The following is a 22119-nucleotide window of genomic DNA, read 5'->3' as shown; positions in this document are numbered from 1 at the left end:
TAAACTTCTCAATCAATCTTCATGAAAATTTATTGACATAATGCTAAGATACCTACGTGTGTAGAAAGTTTGAAGATGGTACATGGAAAAGAAAAAGAGAAAAAATTAAAAATGTAGAAAAAATACTAAAATTTTAAGCGAACTTTGACCGACTAAGGCTTTGAAGCTAATGAAGATAATAAGTTTTTAAAAATATTTTTGAAGAAAGTAATCATTGCTAAACAAAACAGAAGCTTTACTTTTCCAATTATATGATTTTTAATGACGCAAATAATAAAAAACCATCAACAAGTGTCGCTGTGTCTATAAACTCGGCATTTACGCCTGTATAAAAATTCCATATCACACTTATTAAAAAAAAATCCTTCTATCTTATAGAAAATTTAATGACAAACACAGTGAAAAAAAAAATTATGTAAATACCATAAAAACTGACGGAACAGTAGCAACTTAAAGCACAATAACTTACTTTTGAGAAAAAAGGATTTGTTGACAAGACAGTGACAGTCAGAAGCCTCCAGCTGCATACTCCAAGTCTCTTCGCAGGTTCTTGTTCCTCATCTTGTTCCTTATCTCATGATGCAAGCTAAAAAATGAAATCAGTTTGTCAACACCAGCGTATCCAACACCGAGCATCATCATGCAGTACACTAATAATGTTGTCATGGGATAACAATGTTCTTTCACTTGCACACCTTTTTTAGTATCTGCAATTACGTGACCACATGAACACTCCACTTGAATGTACGTGTCTATTTGGTGGTGTGTAAAGGTAGCAGTAGCATTGTTCTGAGAACATGATGGACATAGCATGCTTTCCACAATTTCTTTCACTGTCTCTTCAGAAAATATGGATCGTGTTTTCATCTCACTAGCTTGTGGTTGTTCTTTTTGTTCAGTCACAAGAGATTTTCTTTTCTGTGCACTCGTTGGTTCACGTGAACATGAAGCAACAGGTGGCGGAGGTGGTGGTGGCGGTGCGTCCCCGCTCCCAGAAGCCGCCTGACGCTTTCGCTTGGCGGCAACAGAAGATGCTTTTGTCGCAATTTTTGCACATTTGCGACGTAAAGCCACGTTCTTCTTTGGCCTAGGCATTGTCTGCAATGCCTCCAAGTTGAGGAAAGTGTACACCAAGAAGTAAAAGCCCGAATAAAGGCAATCACGGGGGTAACACCACGTAGGGAGCACGTAACTTCTCTCCTTCCACGTGGTGTCAGCCAGCACTGGGGGGGGTGTCGATCGCCTGGAGGCCAGCCTCCCCCCAACTCCAGTGTTGCCAACTACCTCTTTTATATGAAGTGACTCTTCTACAAAAAAAAAAAACGTAAAAAAAACGAAAAAAAAAAATATAAAACAGAGGGAAAACATGAGTAATAATAGCAAAAATATTAAAGGGCACGATGTAAACAAACCACGCCTCCCGGCCATTTAATAGTTAAAAAACATGCTTGGAACCGCAGTACCGCCATGAAACTTCGTTGTGGTGTTGCCAAGACCTTTGGTGATTTTTCAGTGCACTTAACACATTTTCATGAATTTTCGGATTTTTCACTGAAAATACCGACGGGTGGCCCTTAACCGCAGTAGAGATGCCTGTACACCCCAAAGGATGAGAGCAACTGAAAACTCACCAACAGTGTCGAGCGCACTGCTCTGTGGTCTAGCGACTGACAGGGCAGCAATATTCCACGCATGCACGTGGGATCCCTTTTGTTCCTGGATTTGTAAAGGTCCCGTGTTTGACGCTACACCGGTGTAAATTCACTTGATGTTTATTCATAACTCGGGATCAGCGCATGCATGAACAGTATGCCAGATGTACGGTTCGTTGTCTCTTTTGCGCTCTGCCGTTAGGGAGTGAACATCTCACTATCGTGGCAAAGCGTTAATCTAATCCCTGGGCACATCACTTCTACTCCACATACCCCTCACTTAAAATTAATATATTCAAATACAAACCTTAATTTGCAGCACGGGGGTCACACCACCTGCCAGGTCATTCCAATTAATTTCCGAGGAGGAAATTTACTCTCGTCACTGGCAGGTCCTCCGCTCACCGGCGCCTCCGCAGTCACTAGCGGGCATTCAAGCTTGATTTCGGCCGTGGCAAAGCTCTCCACAGCATTAATTCCTTGATACAGCGCTTCCACTCCAAATACCGCTCACTTGAAATTAATATATTCAAATACCAACCTTCTTCATTTGTAGAACCTCATTTTTCACTAATTAATCCTATTTCTTTTTATATGCTTGCATTTTTAGTGACTTTTTGTTTGTTTTTACTATACCACTAACGAAGAACGGCAGATATCTGGGTCAGTAGAGTCGGTGTCTTAAGCATAAAAAGAAACAACGCCAGATATCTGGCTCAGTGGTCAATGTCAACGAACAATGCTAGACACAGTGGTCTGGGTCAATGGGGTCAAGTCAGTACGCTCTGTAAGTTAATTGAATTAATACATTAAAATACCAACCTTCTCATTTTTAACACTTAAGGTTTTGATGGTTCATCCCATTTCCTTTTTTTATGTTTACTTTTAGTGATCTCTTAACATTATTACCGTACCTGTAATTTTGTTTTAATATCAATATTCTAATCTACACTCTTTGTTGCTTTTAAAGTTTTGTAGCGATGTCATAACCTAAACCAATCAATCAATCTTGGTTGTTTACAGCGGCGCGAGATGACCGCGATGTTGCGGCCTCAGCTTAAATCAATCAGTAGATTAATGCTAGATTAGTGCAATGTGTGTTCACAAAGTCATCTCTGCCTGTGCTTTATTGGAAATTTACTGAACCTACAGGCGTTAAGGAGGAACCCAAGGAAGGTTTTATGTAAAACGCTCAATAGTTTTAAGAGGGTACTTTATTATACATTACTGACCAATAAATCTTTGTATCAGGATAGGTCGTAGCTGTACCATTCACCTACTGAACCATCTGGGAATCATCCACAACTTTTATAAAGAGTGTGTCTGCCAGACATGAAACTTAGTGAACGTTAAGTCTGTTGCATAATAAAGTTTTTATATCACGAAATTTCTTAATCTTAAATTTGAATTGTGGATATGATTAAACCATACAATGAATTTTAAGATGCCCTCTGAGTGGTAAAATAGACATCAATCTTGCTAGTGTGAAAGTTTCAGGTCACTATTTCATCTTTGTGTAATTCTTGTGTTAATAAACTTTGGGCTCTAAGCTCATAGGCCTGAACCAAGTGTCAAGATATAAATGTGTGTGTGTGTGTGTGTGTGTGTGTGTGTCATTAATGTGATGATCTAGAATACATGGTTGTGTCCTGTCGACCCTGTTATTTACCCAGGGAGTTTCATACTGTACCTGTTAATTTTCAGTGTATATGTACCTCCATCTGTTAATATGGAAGTGGCAGATGAACTGTTGTCAAACCGCTTTAAGAAATTTGAAAATAGTATCCCTGAAAGTGTTTAAATTATTGGCTGTAATTTTCACGACCAAATAACTTTCTACGAGCAATACGTTGAATGCACGACCCGAGGAAAGAACACACTAGATCTTATGTTTTGCATTGTAAAAGACACCTACCCTGTTGTGAAGAAAACCCCACTTGGAAGTTCTGATCATAACATGTTACATTTTATTCTCACATACAGGCTGGCGAGGTGGAGTAGCGAACATCTTTGAAGTGATCTGATGTTTAGAGTTCAGAAATGCGTACTTGTCATTACTATTCTCTTTGTTCATCGCTGCAGAGAACTGCCCTGGTAGGATCTGGCCGAAGTTAAGTTCTACTGGACTTGCAAATCTTCTTTTGTTGTGATTCGAGGGGCGAGCATCACAAGCAGTAAAGAGTCAACGGGTAAGGATGAGTTTTCAGGGCGTCCTTGAGGTGGCGATGAAAGCCTTCAACCATATCTTTAGCCTGTGGATGGTAAGCAGTCCTCCTGCCATAGGTGGGATTCGAACTGGGCACCGCGGTCAGTTATGACTGTGTTAGGTGCGCCAAAGTGAGAGACCCATCCTCAGAGAAATGCTGAAGCTGTCGATTCTGCAGAGATTTCAGGCATTGGAGTTGCTGTAGTCTATCTGGTGAAATGATCAGTGCTAGTTAGCAAATACCTGTGTCCTCTAGATGGAGGCCAAGGACCTAGAATATCCACACGAACCGTCTGAAACCTACATCTTGGTAAAGGAAAGGGTTGCTATGGAGCCTTCACATGACGATGAACCTTTGATGCCTAACAGGAGATACATTGCTGGGTCCAAGAGCGAATCTGAGGTCGCACCACAGAACGAGTTGAGTCGTCGCGTGGCTTTGACTCCAGGATGACTCTTCCCGACACGTCGCACCACACCTGAAGGGATGTACCAGAAACCTGGAAGGGATGAAGCTCTAAAGACATAGGATTTCTTCTAAACTCAACTAGGTCGTCGTCGGTCTCTTGCGCGTTAGTGATTTGTTGGTACTCAAGCGGCGGTGGGTATTGAGTCATGGCAGTGATGGAGCGCAAGATAGCGTCGACCACAGGATTCTCCACTCCCCTAATATGACAAATGTCAGTCGTGAATTCAGAGATATATGAAAGCTGTCGCTGCACTCGTGGAGTGTAGGTGTCTGAAGGGCGTGTCATAGCAAATGTTCAGGGTTTATTATCACAGAGGATGTAAAACTGCCTACCCTTCAGAAGGTGTTTTAAATGTTGCACAGCTATGTATATTGCCAGTAGCTCTCGGTCAAATGCAGCATATTTGATTTAGGCAGCATGGTGGCGTTTAGAGTAGAAACCGATTGGAGATACCTCGCCTTTGCTGGTCTGCTGCAGTTGTGCTTCAGGATCCGGATAAGTAAGGTGAGGAAACCGAGCTATTTCTTCTTTAATGGTAGCGATAGTAGCTGCAGCCTCTTGCGTCCATTTAAGCATAAATGTAGATCTGTGGGGAAGACCTTTCAGGAGATTATGGAATAGGTGTGACTTCTCTGCAGCTTTGGGGATGAAGCGGTGGTAACAGATCACAACTCCAAGGAAACTCCCTGAGCTGAAACTCCTGAAACTCGCTGAAGTTAGCTGTGGAATCTGACGAATAATTTCTACTTTTTGTAGCAGGGTAAATAACTTCCTTACTAATTTCATGTCCAAGAAAATCCACTGCCTCTACTCCAAAAACACACTTAGCTGGATGAATCTTGATATTGTTGTCTCAAAGGCGAGTCAGCAGATCCCGAAGGTTAGTGCAATGTTTCTTCCTACTGTTTGATGCCACAAGAATGTCGTCGATGCACACCGTTGCAAATCTCATGTCGCGCAAAATATGATCCATGTGTCGTTGGAAGGTCTGTGCAGCATTACGTAAACCAAAATTCATAAATAAATAATCCAAATGTTGTGGCGACAGCTGTTTTAGGTATGTCTGGTGGGTGCACTGGTTTCTGATGGAAGGCCCTCACTAAATCAATTTTTGAAAAAAAATAGTTTGTCCTTTTAACTTCAGATGGAAATCTTGAATATGTGGGATTGGATATCTATCTGGCACCGTAACTTTGTTCAGTGCTCTGTAGTACCCACATGCACGCCACTCCTCATCTGAAGGCTTTGGCACCATATGAGGAGGAGACACCCAACAACTCTCGGATGCTTGTATAATTCCATCCTTTAGTAGGGAATCGAACTCTGCCTTTGCGGCACGGAGGCTGCCGAGCGAAGACTGATGGGCCAGTTGTCTCAGTGTGGTGGTGTACGGCGTGGGAAGTGGTTTCTCGCTGCTGGAGAGTCTCTGTGAGCGTAGGAAATTGCTGAAGGAGGGCTGCATATTCTGTATTGTCATGAATCAGGGTAATAAACGGACTCTCACACCTGAAAACAATGCCTATAATGGTAGTATGTGATGACTGTTGTCTTACACACCGATGGCCAGGGCCAACGATTAGATCATATATTAGAAAGTCAGGGTTGTATTCACCTGCCCCCGCGGTACTCGTTTCCCGACCATTGACATGGCGGGCGGCACTGTTTAGCATTAGATACTCCTGAAGGTGAGGGTGGGTTTAGTTAGACTCGTCGCAGACCGGGTCGTACGTGGTAATGTTACAACAAAAGATCGCCTTAGTCCTCTTTAACCCTTTCACTGCTATTTGGTGGATCCTTCCTCGCTCGTTAACTATTCGGAGACATGTTCTCTTGCTCTGCTGCCATCTGTAACCATTAAACAGGCTACAAATTGCGTAATCTATTTTCCTTTCTTTTCTTTTCCTTGTAGATGTTTATAAAGATTTCATACATTGTTTTAGTGTTGTGAATTGTTGCATATCGCAGTGAAAAGATTAAAACCTAATTTGGCTAGGAAGGCTGGGTTAGGTTACAACAAAGGATTGCCTTAGTCCTCTTTAAACCCCCTATTTGGTTAGAGAGGCTGGGTTATATTGGTTATGTTGGTGAATAAATTGAAATAAAATAAATAAATAAAAACCCAGGAAAAGAACTCAACAATGAAAATATGTAACTTTTCTTCAGAAAAGCAAAGGTGTTTCATGTAATGGAGGTTGTTCTAATACACTTCTCTTCAACAAACTTTTATTACAAGTTTGAATGGAATTAATTGATGGAATCTGAGGTATTGTGAGACGAATTTTGCCTACCAATTTTTTTAATCCCAGCCTGCCCATAAATGCACATCTATCTATCTAGCTAACTATATCTATACCATCTCTCTCTCTCTCTCTCTCTCTCTCTCTCTCTCTCTCTCTCTCTCTCTCTCTCTCTCTCTCTCTCTCTCTCTCTCTCTCTCTTTCTAGAACATTTTCTACTTAGAATTACACGTTCTTTCGCCACTTTCAGTATTTGCAGAAACTCGCGTTACACCCTGTATATACAGTTCTGGAAGGTTTCCGCTGTGTCGCCGCTGCCACGTCCCCCTTACCAAGGACCCTCCCCTACCACCAACCATCACGGCAAGTGTCGCGTCGCCGTGATGGTTGCGGCGTGTGGTATGTTGCTATAAATGGCTCTGTGTTTTCAATATGTGGAGCTTTATCTCCATTCTGATCACACTGTCGTGTTCACGAGTTTTCCTACTTAATGTAATAATATATTTCAGCATTCAATGATTAACTTTTGAAAATAGCGAGCATAAGTAAACATGTTACGTACATTTTTTTACATCTTTACAGTTTAATTCGTCGTAATACCAATTTCTTTTTTGTTTTGTCAAGTTTTTACAATATATATCTTGATTCTACAGTCACTGCTAAGTCTGATATATATATATATCCCGTATATTAAATGAGTTATGGCAAATAATTCGCGCATTTTCCGAACTCGAGCTCCAGCTGTAGTGAGGAGGTGATAGTGACGAGAGTTGTTAGACAGAAATTTTTGCTCACATGCCAATAAATCGAAATATGCAAAATACGCAAAAAAGGTGGGTCTGACGAAGAAATGTCATGAAATAAGAAAGATGAGCCGTCAAAAGTTACGTAGTAGGTATTTTCGAGCTTGAAATAGCAATTTTTATATGAGATGGACACCAAAAAGAGCTCCTGACCAAATCATCGTTGTACCCTCTAGGGGCCAGCCGAAACATTGGGTTGTAAAGATGTGCAGTAACAAAATTAGAATCCTCTTTCTCCGCTCGGGGAATCATTAAGCATATTTTGTGGAGGTTTGTTAGTGAGTATAATGATCCACACCAGTTTATTCATCTGGGAGAAGTGTACAAATGCTGTCTTAACCATGAATCACGAAATAACGAGCCAGCTTGAAAAACTTCATTCTTATATTCGTGTAATTCATTATCGCTTTCAACACCATTCAATCTCACCTACTAATTGACAAATTGTTAACCGTGAATGTTAACAGTAATCTCATATTGTGGATACTAGACTGCCTCTTAAATTGTGAACAGTTTGTCAGCATATCTAACATCAATTTTGACATCATAGTTACAAGCACAGGAGCTCCCCAGGGATGTGTGTTGTCACCTGTTCTTTTCAACATTTACACAAACGATTGTAAAAGTAAATATGGGGATTAAAGTAAGGGTGCAATTCAGCTGACTAATATAAAGATGTTTAATATATTAGTGTATTAATTACTCATATTACTATGTATATATTTATATAATGTACTGCTATTAACTGTGTTAAATACTATCTAAACTATCGAATTACGTGGATAATGAACTTTGTAGAATCTATATTGATAAGATTGTGAACAGATTTGAAAATATATTTATGTTGTAGTTAGACGTAAATGATTTAGAAGTTGAAATAAATGAAGTAAAGTTTTTTTTTTTTTTTTTTTTTTTTTTTTTTTTTTTTTTTTTTAGAACAAACTCAATAAGTAAGAAAGTGGACATTGATAAACACAGACAAAATATTTTGTCATTGAAATTGGCAACACCCACGTACCCTCACTTTTAGTTCCACGAAAGCAAAGGTATTGCGTAGTAATCAACAGCAGGATGCCAGTTGTGTAACTTGACCAGCCTTGAGTTGTCGCTTCAGAGGTTTGCCAGTGCTGTTTTTGGGGATCTCCTCCACCACCCACACCCCGCCGGTCAGCTGCTTGAAGTCAGGAACGCGATCTGGCGACGTTAATTGCAGTTAATTGTGGGATGAAAAAAAGCAAAAATATAATAGAAATACTGACTCTGGGAATACTGACATTCTCTCTCTCTCTCTCTCTCTCTCTCTCTCTCTCTCTCTCTCTCTCATATATATATATATATATATATATATATATATATATATATATATATATATATATATATATATATATATATATATATATATATATATATATATATATACAGGGTGTAACGCGAGTTTCTGCAAATACTGAAAGAGGTGAAAGAATGTGTAATTCTATGTAGAAAATGTTATATACACATGAATTTTCAAGGCTTTGAATGATACATAGCTGATGAATTTTTAAAACATTTGTAACATAATTTCATTTCGTATTTTCTGGAACTGCCCTTTTCTATACAAATGAAAATTCATTGAATATTTTACATGCGTCATTATAAACATCAATGATATGTCTTGCCTCACCATTGACAAACCGCTGGAGGACCTCAGGTTGGACGGGAGCTTCTGGCTCCAGCACCACGAATGCCCGCGGCATCTCCTCAAAGTCATCCTGACACACGCCAATCACCGCAGCTTCAGCCACATGTGGGTGTTGTAGCAGCAAATCCTCCAGTTCAGACGGCTGTACCTGCAAATTATTGCAGGTTGGAGGTTGGAGGTTGGAATCTCTCTCTCTCTCTCTCTCTCTCTCTCTCTCTCTCTCTCTCTCTCTCTCTCTCTCTCTCTCTCTCTCTCTCTCTCTCTCTCTCTCTCTCTCTCTTAAAAGAAAATTTTATGATGAAAATAACACATACACAAAAATAAACTTGGTTGATAAAATAAAATAAAAATTATCACTTTCTTTTTATTTATTTATTCACTTATTTTTTCCTCACCTGGAAAGATGACTTAGCTTTGATGAGGTCTTTAATTCTGTCAGTCAAGTAGATCAAGCCCTGGCTGTCGTAATAGCCGTAATCACCCGTGTGAACCCAACCTTCAGCATCTATCATGGAGGAGGTAGCAGCCGAGTTGTTAGCGTAGCCGATCATTGTGGTGGGGCTCCGCACACATATTTCTCCAGGCTCATCAGTCCCCAAGAGCTGCCCGCTACTTGGGTCCACTACCTGCAGGTGTTAACTTCATTAATTCTATTCTGATATCATTTTAGTTGTTTTGAACATTTTGTAGCGGCGCCATATGACCATGACGTTGCGGTGCCTTCCCTTTTTTTCTTAAACATTCAATCATTCAATCATTCTAATGAACAACACACACACACACACACACACACACACACACACACACACACACACACACACACACACACACACACACACAGTATTCAATAATCATTTCACTTACTCGTACTTAACTGTAAGATCTTTTCAACAATTTATTGAATATGGAAAAAACTGTATACCTTAACTTCGAAGAAGGGCAAGACTTTTCCAATACAAAGGCTTTTCCAGTCCTGTGTAACAATGCAGCCGATACCAAAGGAGGCAACTTCCGTCATTCCCCATAAGTTGTATACTAATGCCTCCACCTGAAGTAAAAATAAAAGTTAACAGAATGCTTATTAACTGTTGTTTATCTTCATCATATGTCTAGTACAGGATTATCATTCCCTGTCACATTCTACCCACCGATCTTCAACCTTACTTCAGTTCCAGCATCCTGGTTAAGCTGTTGCTTCGCTGATTAAACTGATAAAAAGCTAAGCGATCTGCACATTCACGTAATCCAGCCCATTATAATAATCCACGCCTGCAGCCCACTCATGGAGATACTCACTTCTTTATTGCTTTCGATATCAAAAATAACATTTCTTAATGTAGCAGGAAAAAATTATTCACCAAAACACCGAACCGAAGCATCTTCTAGTTCCAGGCGTTTCTTTATAAACACGTTCATTAAATGTCTGTGGTGTTGCCCCACAGTACATTTGTCAGTTCACTCGTACAATTCTTTGCTGTCAAATTGTTGATTCCAACAATACGGAATTGCATTCCACCATCAAACACAGATATCAGCAAGGATATTTATCCCTACGATCCAATTTGTAAACTATGTAAATATGAAAGACCACATACTTTAAACATAACAAGTTGGTAAGGTGTGGCATCAAGACACCATTCCAAAGCGTAGAAGCCTGGGGATCTGTGGCGATCAACTACATCTCCAAGATTACCTTCACGACAAAACACAGCGCGTGGTAGTCAATGACCACACATCTGAAGAACACCCTGAAGGAATGCAGGCATCCCTTAAGGTAGTGTACTCTGACATTTATTCTGGAACGAGCACTTCAATGATATCCACGGTAATCCTTCCAAGAGTTAAGACTTAAGAGCGAGGGCTTGGAAAACATCGTTGTGAACGACCTTATTGGGAGCCATGATATAGAAAGAGAGAAGGAAGCCCTGAATCATCCAAGGTAGAATTTTTACCAAAGTTTTGAACGAAGACTTCAGTTTTAGAGGTAAATGAAATGTCAGTGGTGCCATTAGGTTGAAATAGTTGTGGTAGACGTTTTTGGGTATGGTCTGACCATTTTGAATTGAGCGTTTGGGCGTTGTCCTTTCCAGGGGTTCCCCGGCCTGTGACGTTGCAACACTTACACCAAGACACAATTTATGTTAGGTGCTTCCTACCTCAGAATTATATGATGTCGTAGTATATATATACATTGTGATGCTCTAAAAAGGCAAGTTAGTGTAATATATGTTTTTTTTTTTTTTTTAATGATACCTGCATAATTTTTTTTTTTTTTTTTTTTTTTTTTTGGCAGACACCACAACGTTTCCTCCTACCGTTGTCACTTCTCATGGGTGATCGAGTGAGGTCACACGATCAGACTGACCATGTTAATCCATAGGTCATTTCCTCTCGCGCCGCCAGCGAGGATGGAAACTACATCTCCTGCTCGTTTTCGTCACCTCCACAGCCGAGAAAAAGAGCTTATTTACTCTGTAAATGAGTATTTTTTGAAAGAAAGGGCTAATAGGGGGCCATTACTTGATCCCTCAAGAGCTGCTGCCCGAACAGCAAAAGCCACCAACGTGAGTGAGGCAACAGTTAGAAGAATTTGTTCATCTGCCAATGAAGCTCACATGACACAGAGGCCACCAACACATCCTGTGTTCTCCTCCCTAACAAAGGGTTGTGAAGTTACCACCCCACCACAACCCTTCTGAGTTCATTAAATGACAACATTATTGCGGTGATTAAAAATACTCCTGTAAAATGCTATTTGATATCATTGAACTGAGGGAGGAGATGGTGGGGGGACAGAAAGTGAGTCACCCTGTTGCACCCTGTACATACAGCGAGAATAAAGAGCAGAGAAATAGCGAGAAAAAGAGAGAAAAGAAAGCGAGAGACTGCTAAGTCTGGCGCGTCTGTGGCCACAAAGTTGTGTAGGCTAATATATATATATATATATATATATATATATATATATATATATATATATATATATATATATATATATATATATATATATATATATATATATATATATATATATATATATATATATATATATATATATATATATAATTTCCCTTATTAAAATGTTATTGTCACATAGTGAGCGGGCCTGTGTGACATGGAGAGAGAGAGAGAGAGAGAGAGAGAGAGAGAGAGAGAGAGAGAGAGAGAGAGAGAGAGAGAGAGAGAGAGAGAGAGAGGCAGACAGTAGCAGTAGGCATCTGCCGAAACGATAATTACTCTCAGTGAAGTCTAAAGCACTGGATCAGGGGGAGCTGTGAACTTATCATTAAACCCAGCTGTGACCTCACTGAACGTTTGTTTCTCTTTATATGTCTCACAACACAAGGGGGTAGTCACAGTCTGCCCTCTAAACACAACTCTCTCCCTTCACACAAAACTACAAGTACCTAATTAGACACACATCCTTCACTCAAAAATCTGAATCATCATGGCGATTCCTACACCAGCCTCGGAACTGCTCTCAGATCGGGCTGCTCTTCTGGTATCGATTTTAAGTGTCTTGACACCCTCATCAACTTTTCCTTTATTAACTTCTGCAACATTCGTGGTCTTAGATCTAATTTTCAGCCTGTAGAAAACCACCTTTCCTATACTACACCTCATCTTCTTTTCCTTACTGAAACATGTGTGTCTGAGGCAACCGACAGTAGCTCCTTTCCTGTTTCCTCCTACTTTCTCTATCCTCATTTTTAATCCACTCTCAAACTCAAGTCTCTCTCAAACTAAATTTATCTGTGCTTTATACCTCTCACCTAACTCCTCTGATAATAAGAAATTCTTTGACTGGTTAATTTACAGAGTGGAGCACATTCCATTTTGCTGAGCTATCCTTTCTTGAAGACTTCAATGTTCACCACCAGCTTTGGCTCTCCTTTCTCTTTATTGACCATCCTGGTGAACTAGCCTTTAACTTTGCTATCCTCCACGACCTAGAGCAATTGGTGCAACATCCTACTCGTATTCCTGACCGTCTTGGACATACGCCCTTGACCTTTTCATAACCTCTAATCCTTCTGCTTATGCTGTTACCCTATTTTCTCTATTGGGTGTCTCTGATCACAATCTCATATCTGTATCTCGTCCTATTGCTCGAATCCCTCCTCAAGATTTTTCTAAATGGAGGTGCCTCTGGTGTTTTGCCTCTGCTAGTTCAGGGGACCTGAGGAGGTATTTTGCTTATTTTCCTTGGAATGACTACTGCTTCCATGTCAAAGACACATCTCTGTGTGCCGAGTGCATAACAAAGGTGATAGGGTCAGAAATGGAGGCGTACATTCCTCACTCTTTTTCTCGACTTAAACATTCCAAACTTTGATTTAACACAGCCTGTGCTCGTGCTATACATGATAGAGAGGTGGTCCACAAAAAGTACTTGAACTTTATATTTCTGCCCAGAACTATGCCAAGTCTGTTCTCCAACTAGCCAAAAATTCCTACATTAATAGAAAGTGTCAAAATCTTTCAAGATCTAACTCATCTCGTAACTTCTGGCACCAAGCCAAAAACATTTCCAATAACTTTGCTTCTTTATTTCAACCAGATTGCACCGCTGCTATCACATCTATTTATAAAGCTGAACTCTTCGCTCAAACCTTTGCTAAAAGCTCTACCTTGGACGATTCAGGGCTTGTTCCTCCCTCTCCACCCTCTGACTACTTTATGCTACCTATTAAAATTCTTCGCAATATTATTTTCCATGCCCTCGCTGGCCTAAATCCTCGAAAGGCGTATGGACCTGATGGGGTCCCTCATATTATTCTCTGAAACTGCGCCTTCGTGCTTGCACCTTGCCTACTCAAACTCTTTCAACTCTGTCAGTCAACATTTACCTTCTTGTTGGAAGTTTGCCTACATTCAGCCTGTTCCTAAAACTAATCTCTCAAACTACCGTGCTATTGCTTTAATTTTCTGCCTATCTAACGTTTTTTAATCTATCCTCAACAGGAAGATTTTTAAATATCTATCACTTCATAACCTTCTATCTGATCATCAGTATGCGTTCCATCAAGGCCGCTCTACTGGTGATCTGGCTTTCTTTACTGAATCTTGTTCATCCTCTTTTAGAGATTTGGGTGAAACTTTTGCTGTTGCCTTAGACATCAAAAACTTTTGATAGAATCTGGCACAAAACTTTGATTTCCAAACTACCCTCCTACAGCTTCTATCTCTCCTTCTCTCCGAAACTTCATCTCAAGTTTCCTTTCTGACCGTTCTATTGCTGTTAGCTGTGGTAGACGGTCATTCATCAATGATCTTCTAAACCAAACTTCTTGTCCTATCGACTCCTATGCTGGTGATACCATCCTGCATTTCTCCACATCTTTTGCTAGACGTCCAACCCTTCAGGAAGTAAACAGTTCATGCTAGGAAGCTACAAAACGCCTAAGTTCTGATCTCTTTAAAATTTTTGATTGGATAGAGCAAACTTGGTATTGTTCAATGCCTCAAAAACTGAATTCCTCCATCAATTCAACACAACCTTCCAGACAATTATCCTCTCTTCTTAAACGACACTCAACTGTCCCTCTTTTGTACATTGAACATCCTCGGTCTGTCCTTTTCTTATAATCTAAACTGGAAACTTCACATCTCATCTCTAGCTAAAACAGCTTCCATGAAGTTAGGAGGTTCTGAGACGTCTCCTCCAGTTTTTCTCATCCCCCAAGCTCCTAAATCTGTACAAGACCCTTATCCGTGTATGTATGGAGTATGCTTCACATGTTTGGGGGATTCCATTCATACCGCTCTTTTAGACAGGGTGGAATCTAAAGCTTTTCGTCTCATCAACTGCTCTTCTCCAACTGATTGTCCTCAGCCTCTTTCTCATCACTGCAATATTATATCTCTTAATATCTTCTACTGTTATTTTCATGCTAACTGCTCTTCTGATTTTGCTAATTGCATGCCTCCTCTCCTCCCACGGCCTCGCTGCACAAGACTTTCTTCTTTCTCTCATCCTTATTCTGTCCATCTCTCTAATGCAAGAGGTAACCGGTATTCTCAGTCATTCGTCTCTTTGTTTGGTAAACTCTGGAATGCCCTGCCTGCTTCTGTATTTTCACCTTCTTTTGACTTAAACTCTTTCAATTTCAAGACAATTATCATTCAGTTTTCTACTACCGGTTCGGACCCTATTCGGGGACCGGCATCTAAGTGTTTTTTTTTTTTTTTTAATGCCTTTGGCCGATGTCCCTCCTAAATAAAAGAAAAAAAAAAAGCATTAGTATTAGTATTGGTAGCAGTTAATGAGGAGTCAGTCACATGCAATGTCTGTCACTGCAAGGGGCGGAGCTAGCCTTCCCAGGACGGAATCAAGTACTTTTCGAAGTAATACGGCCTGTGTGGCAGTATAAAATGTCCGTGACACTTGTTCATGGAGCGAAATGCAGTGAGGAGGTCTAAAAGCGTCCGAGTGGAAGGTTGTATGTAAGCGGGCGATGTTGTTCAGTATGATAAACTATGATATTTTGAATCACTCAGCACGATGTCTTGTATGAAGTTCGATTTTATAGTTACACGTTATCCTAATACTCAAAAATTTACGTTAACGCTAATAATAGTGTATCACAAATATTATAATGTTACAAGATCACTGAGTACCAGAAATATTTCGATGCTATTAAGGAAATATTAAAAGATTGCGGCTGATGTCCGTCATCTTTCGGTTGTAGCTAATTATCATTTCCCTTTTTCACTTCTCAAATATTACCATTGTATTAATTTCAAACAGTTTTTAAGACACTTTTCCTATTCATGAGGGTATAAACCTAACCAAACCTAGTTCTAATTTAACCTAGTCTAATGTTACAAAGTTATTTATCTATTATTATTATTATTGTAACGATTTCAAACAATTTTTAAGACTCATTTTTCCTATTCATGAGAGTCTAAACCTGGCCCAACCTAATCCTAACCTAACTTAACCTAGCCTAAACCAGTTTAGCGTGTTCAAGAGTCGGACGCCGGCCAGGTGTAAATGGGTGATGCAACGCACGTCTGGCAATCAACACGGGATTCGGACACGACGGACATTTTATTCTGCCACATCAGGTTGGCTGACGCGTCTGTTTTTGTGTGCGGCGCATGGTTGCCAGTTCTGTCCTTTTTTGAGATCCGGCTATCCTCGAGTTTTCACACACACACACACACACACACACACACACACACACACACACACACAAAGAAAAAAAAAAAAAAGTGAAATCTGTCCTTTTCTGTCCTATTTACACAATCTGTGCTAGATTATTTAATATGAAATAAACATTTCAGTATTAAACCATACATGATCTGCGTAGAGTATGTGTAAATGGCCCAAAACAAGATAGGTGCGTTTAAAACTCGTCCCTCGGGTACCAGCCAGATATGTCAGCAGGCCCTCGCGTATCACTTTAGCGGCGAAGCTCAGGCAGTGTCGAGATTCCCCCTTGTCTGGCCATCGGATCCTGATGCGAAAGAATTCTCCAAACAAGAGTGTGTGATTTTGTGTAATCTTCATATATTGACCACAAACGTTAACGATGGAAATAAAGAAGCCCCGCCGCCAACCGCATCTCAGTGAACTGTAAGCCACATCAAGTAACTTGGTGCATTTTGGTGTCATTGTTTGATCATTGGGTCTCGATGCGGGAAATATCTTCAGACGTGTGTCGTTTCCGTTTATTAAACACAAACCTTGGCGATGAAAGTGCAAAGCGCGTGTCAAAAAAAAAAAAAAAAAAAAAAAAAAAAAAAAAAAAAAAAAATTATAAATAAATAAAAATAAATAAATAAATAAATAAATAAATAAATAAATAAATAAAATGAAAAAAATAAATAAATAGATTAAAATAAATAAATAAATAAATAAAATAAAATAATAATAAATAAAAAAACAATAAATAAATAAATAATAATAATAATAATAATAATAATAATAATAATAATAATAATAATAATAATAATAATAATAATAAAACTGCAACAAGTTTTTTGTGCATGAATCGCCTACTGCAAACCCAGTGTTCTCAATTTTGTTTTTGTTTTTCTTATTCCTTCCTTGTGCCATATGAATCTAGTAGTCTGATACATCCCTCTATTTTAACTATTTGCTTATCCTTTCCTTATATCATATGTGACCCACTGTGCTTCCTTCTTTTCCTTTTTGTCTTTAGATAGATCGTCGTTCCTTCTATCGTTTCCTTTCTTTAAAGATATCTATTTTTCTGTACATCAACACTATATTTACATTTATGTTTGGGTGCCAAGTATTTTTCCAAGAAAGAACAGTTTTCACTGCTTTCTTAGGTATTATACTTGTTGGCCAGAGTTTGATCCAATTAGTGATTTTCTCAAATCAAACAACATTAACATTGGTTTGGTTGGGATTGGATGGTGTGGATATGTAATGTATCATGTTTCATACTGTATCTCCATTTACTGTACGCTTGGCAACCCTGTAATCCTCAGTCTGGCTGGTGCTTCCGAGGTAGCCACCCGCTCAGGGTCTGCCACGGCATTATTCGTTTGTTCCTGGCCTTAATATAGAAATCACAGTCTGTACGTGTTTCTATAAAGAATCTGCAACTTCCTGGCTGTCCTGTCCCGACAGCTACTCCACATAACATGGCACAGTGAGTATTATGAGCCAAGGAACTTTTTTTTTTTTTTTTTTTTTTTGCCACAGCCTCGCGGACTGCAGCGCTCCCTGTTCCTGGTGTGCCTCCAGTGTTATGTCACAAGGTTCAGCTCTAAGCGGGTGACTGCAGTATACTCTGGCGCTGGCCGCGCTGCCGACGAACGAGTTACCAGGTACTATCACACACACACACACACACACACACACACACACACACACACTGTCCTTTTCTCTAAGACCCAGCCTCTCATGGGTTTTTCTTTTGCTTGTGGGGGCACTTTCTGCCTGTTCACGGATCTCATAGATTACTATGTCGGATTCGCGTCTTTCGTCCGAGTGCGGAGACACCAAACAACAGCATGGGGCCATTGAGTCATCAGACGACCACGGCACGCGGGAAGGCTTCCCCTTGGAGCCACCGTTACTCACCCCCCACCTGCCCCACTCTTTCCTGCCTCTCTCCCACCCAGCTCCTCACGCATGTCGGGATGACTGTTCTACATCTCATAAAGTACTTGGAGGAGTCTCGTCTGTCAGCTGACTTGCGTAGAAGGCAAGAGGACGAAGACAGACGGAGAGAGGAGGACTTGCGTCGACGACAGGAAGAGAAGAAAGGAGACAAGCAGAGGAGTCACAAAGAGAACCAGAGGAAACGAGACACAGGGAAGACAACGAGCGTTTCATGACATTGCTACAGATGATGCTGGCTCAGGCAATGCCCGCTCAACACCTGCCGTCTTCAACCTACTCACCTGACCCACTTGTCAACACTCAGCCCTCTCGCCCCAGCCTATCACCCTGCATTCGCCGGTCTCGCGGCGACTCCGCCAGCCGTGACAGCTGTTGTTATAGTCGCTACAACACCTGTCACTGCAGCTGCCGTTACAACGGCCACTACAGTCGCAACTCTACCCACTGCCACAGTTGTTACTACAGTCGTTACTCCAGCTGCCGCCATGGTTGCCACTACAGCCGCTACACTACCCATCATCATGACTGTAACTCCTACGTCTGTAGTTCGGCCCCCTACGGGAAAACCTGTGGCTCAGAGTCCGTCCATCCTGCAAGGCGACGCCACCTACCAGACGTTCAGGCAATGGCGCCGCCGGTGGCATGATTTCTCAGTCATGATCGACCTGTAGCGACTCCCCAGGGAAAAGCAACTGATCCAGCTACGGATGTCCGTTTTCTTGGAGGTCCAAAGGACTCTAGGATCGCACCTAACACCCAGTTAGCGGTGAAAGATGTCTTCGACGTGTTGCAGTCCCACTTCAAAACTCAACGAAACGAGGATCTACGCCGCCGTGAACTTCCGTGTTGCAAACAGGCGGCCGGCAAGTCTTTTTCTGACTTCTATGTCCGTCTGAAGAACCTAGCTGAAGAGGTCGACTTTTGCTCAGGCGATCTAGTGACTTGTGCTTAGACCCAGCTGAAGATGGTTTTGCTTATGGGCATCAGAGAGGAGGAACTAATTAAACGTCTCATCTCTCTGGACACAGGAGCACCTCTCCAGGACCTGGTTACCTGCTGCCGCTGATATGAAGCTCCCCGGAACACAACATCCGCCATCCAGTCGTCACCAAGTTAGCTGTGCTCCATCTCCGCTTACAAGCAAGGGAAACGACGCGACAAGGCCATCTCCTCACTTCAGCAGGCGCCTTTAGGACAGCGAGGGAAGCCCCCAGCCGTTGAGGCGACCCAGTCCTGCCAGTGTTGCTCCCGCCAGCACGCGCCTGATCAGTGCCCTGCTGCCGACGGTACCTGCAACAACTGCGGACGCAAGGGTCATTGGGCAAGGACTTCCAGTTGCCCTGCCAAGGAAGTCCAGTGTCGCTCCTTCAAGAAGACTGGACATTACGACAGGCGCTGCCGAGCGAAAAAGACGGATTACGGCCAGAAAACTAGTTCCTGCCGCTGTGTGACTCCCGGTCCAGCGTCTAACGCCATGATTCCCAAGCCCGTGTGTATTTACCTAACGCATGGAGGATCCACTTCACATCTCCAGATGCCGCCAGACACCGGCGCGGACGTCACCGTTATCGGCCAGCGACACCTCGGCATGCTACAGATCCCCAGGAGCAGGCTACAACCTCTACCTCCCGTGCACACGTTGACGGCGGATGGTTCAGAGATGGCACCTGCCCTGGGATGCTTCCAAGCCATCTTACGGCTCGGGCAGAGGTCTTGTGTCGTCCGGATTCAAGTACACGAAGGCGTCCAGATCCCACTCCTCTCCTATGGCCAGTGCAAGGAACTGGCTATCATCTCACGGGAGTTCCCGAAGCCAATTCACAAGGTCAAGCATGTTAACCGGTGTGACGACAACCCCTCCAGGCCCTTTGAGTCCGTCTCCGCAAACTTCACACTCGCTGGGAAGTTCTTCCTCGTCACTCTGGACTCCAGTTGTCCAGTGTGGTGGGGACACCACCGCCTCGCGCATCATCCAGATGTTCTGCCACTACTTCCGGAAGGTGGGTGTTCGCCTAAGTACCGATGGCGGTTCCCATTCCGCCAGCGCCGACTTCCAGAATTTCATGGAGCGCTGGGGTGTCCACCACGTAGTGAACTCGCCGCACTATCCCTAGTCTAACGGCCACGCTGAGGCGGGTGTCAAGTCAGTGAAGCACCTTATCCTGAAGACAGCCCCCTCCTGCAACATCGACACAGAAGAGTTCGCCAGAGGTCTTCTGGAGCCACGCAACGCTCCCAACTTCACAGAATGATCCCCTGCTCAACACATGTATGGCCGCCCACTTCGCTCCTGCGTCCCTGCCCACCCGGAATCCTCCGCGGACTGGCAGGCTAAGACGGGAGATCTGCGACCGTCGCCCTGCCGCCCGAGCTGCCCAGGTGCAGGCTTTCTATGACCAGCACGCCCGAATCCTCCCTAAGCAAAGCATTTGGGGCCACAGTCCGTATCCTGGACCCGACGTTTCTCCGCTGGGACAAGGTTGGCGTGGTCATGAGCCGCAGCAGGAACAGGGACTACGAGGTACGTCTCCCTAGCGGACGCGTCTGGCAACGCAACCGCCGTTTCCTGCGACCAGTGACACCCAGCAGTGACGACCCCTTCCCCACATCCCTGTGGTCCCTTGCTTGGATGAGAAAAGTATGTCCGGTTCAGTTACTCCCCCAGTTATTCCACGTCGTTCCCAGGGGCTCAGAGAAAAGAGTTTCGCTTGAGACAGTGCTACAAGAGTGGAGGGAGTTGTTGATATGTAAAGTGCCGTACCATCTTTCATATTGTACCTCCATTTATTGTACGCTTGGCAACCCTGTAATCCTCAGTCTGGCTGGTGCTTCCAAGGTAGCCATGTGCTCAGGGTCTGCCTCGGTATTATTCGTTTGTTCCTGGCCTTATTATAGAAACCACAATCTGTACGTGTTTCTATAAAGAACCTACAACTTCCTGGCTGTCCTGTTCCAAGCGCTACCCCACATAACAGATAGTGCAAATAAACTAGCTGGTGAGCACAATTCAAATATATCAATCGAGATATCAAATCCATTAAATGCACGTCACAGTCTGGCCTTGTGTGCTGAAAAGTGTTTAACTCTTGGCCATATAACCAGAGCTACGTGATAACTGAAATATCACACTGGTTCAGTGTAAGGTTTTTGCAGAGAAGATTACAAGAACATCTATGCAGCTATAAAAAAAAATAGTAACAAATCATGAGCAGTTTGTCAACCCAGGTAAAACACATGGGCTTTTAAGAGAAAAATGCATTTAACAGATTTTAATTGGATGGGAAGAAATGAAGGCATATTTTTCCTCAGTGGTTGACAAAACTATACTGCCAGACTACTGAAAAAAATGCTTCTTGATAAAAGTAACAGACTTTACCAAACTTTTTTTTTGCCTGCCCTATCTTCTAAATTTTGAAATTCTTAATGCTGCTTTTCAAGCTTCACATCCAAATCCCACAAAATTGCTCCAAATTGGAGCAGTTTTTGCTCCAAAAAGTTTACAGAGATTACCGCCAGCGGCAGCTGCACTAGGTTACTCAGCAATGAGAAACTTGGAGACAAATTTGAGTATGATCTGAAATCTAGCACCATCAATTCTGAAAGGAGAGTAGCAATTAAACAGAGCTGTTGTGACCTCTTGCATGAGGCCATAAACCAGATTGATTAAAGGATTGACCAAACGACAATGAAAATGAACTATGTAAAGTATCTCATACCTGAAAAGTATGATCTTCCACTAGTAAGATTAGCAAGAGAAGGGGAAGAGCTGGCTCTAGCCTGTATATCGACCTTAGCAGGGTTGCTGCTGGCGCCCCTATATGTTGTCATATTCATTATTTTGCAGCAAGTTTTGGGACAAAATTCTATTGATTTAATAGGTGATATAGTCTGCTTTAGAGCTTGTATTTTTTACGTACACTAGCAGAAATCTCAAGTACTCTATAAACAAACTTAATCTTTGTAGAAA

At 41.9% G+C, this 22119-nt stretch overlaps 1 protein-coding gene across 9 annotated transcripts in view; it reads right to left on the bottom strand.

Moving 5' to 3' along the window:
• Positions 1-524: 524 nt before the first annotated feature.
• The window catches only part of LOC135092728 (uncharacterized), a 156072-nt gene continuing 134477 nt past the window's right edge, over positions 525-22119 (bottom strand). For 6 of the 9 annotated variants that reach the window (XM_063991378.1, XM_063991370.1, XM_063991379.1 and 3 more), the window contains 4 exons: positions 9972-10097; positions 9445-9675; positions 9032-9197; positions 7654-8562 (listed from right to left, as the gene is read on the bottom strand). In XM_063991378.1, coding sequence (XP_063847448.1) covers positions 8429-8562; positions 9032-9197; positions 9445-9675; positions 9972-10097 — 657 coding nt within the window. In that variant the 3' untranslated portion in view covers positions 7654-8428. Of the gene's footprint in view, positions 587-1959; positions 5755-7653; positions 8563-9031; positions 9198-9444; positions 9676-9971; positions 10098-22119 lie in introns of those variants that run through there. The other 3 variants (XR_010263044.1, XM_063991371.1, XM_063991372.1) reach the window with 3 other exon arrangements.

Source organism: Scylla paramamosain, chromosome 40 (genome assembly GCF_035594125.1).
Source record: "Scylla paramamosain isolate STU-SP2022 chromosome 40, ASM3559412v1, whole genome shotgun sequence".
In the NCBI taxonomy this organism is placed as follows: Eukaryota; Metazoa; Arthropoda; class Malacostraca; order Decapoda; family Portunidae; genus Scylla; species Scylla paramamosain.
The sequence above is the reverse complement of the archived record's forward strand: the minus strand, read 5'-3'. Positions and strand labels throughout refer to the sequence as shown.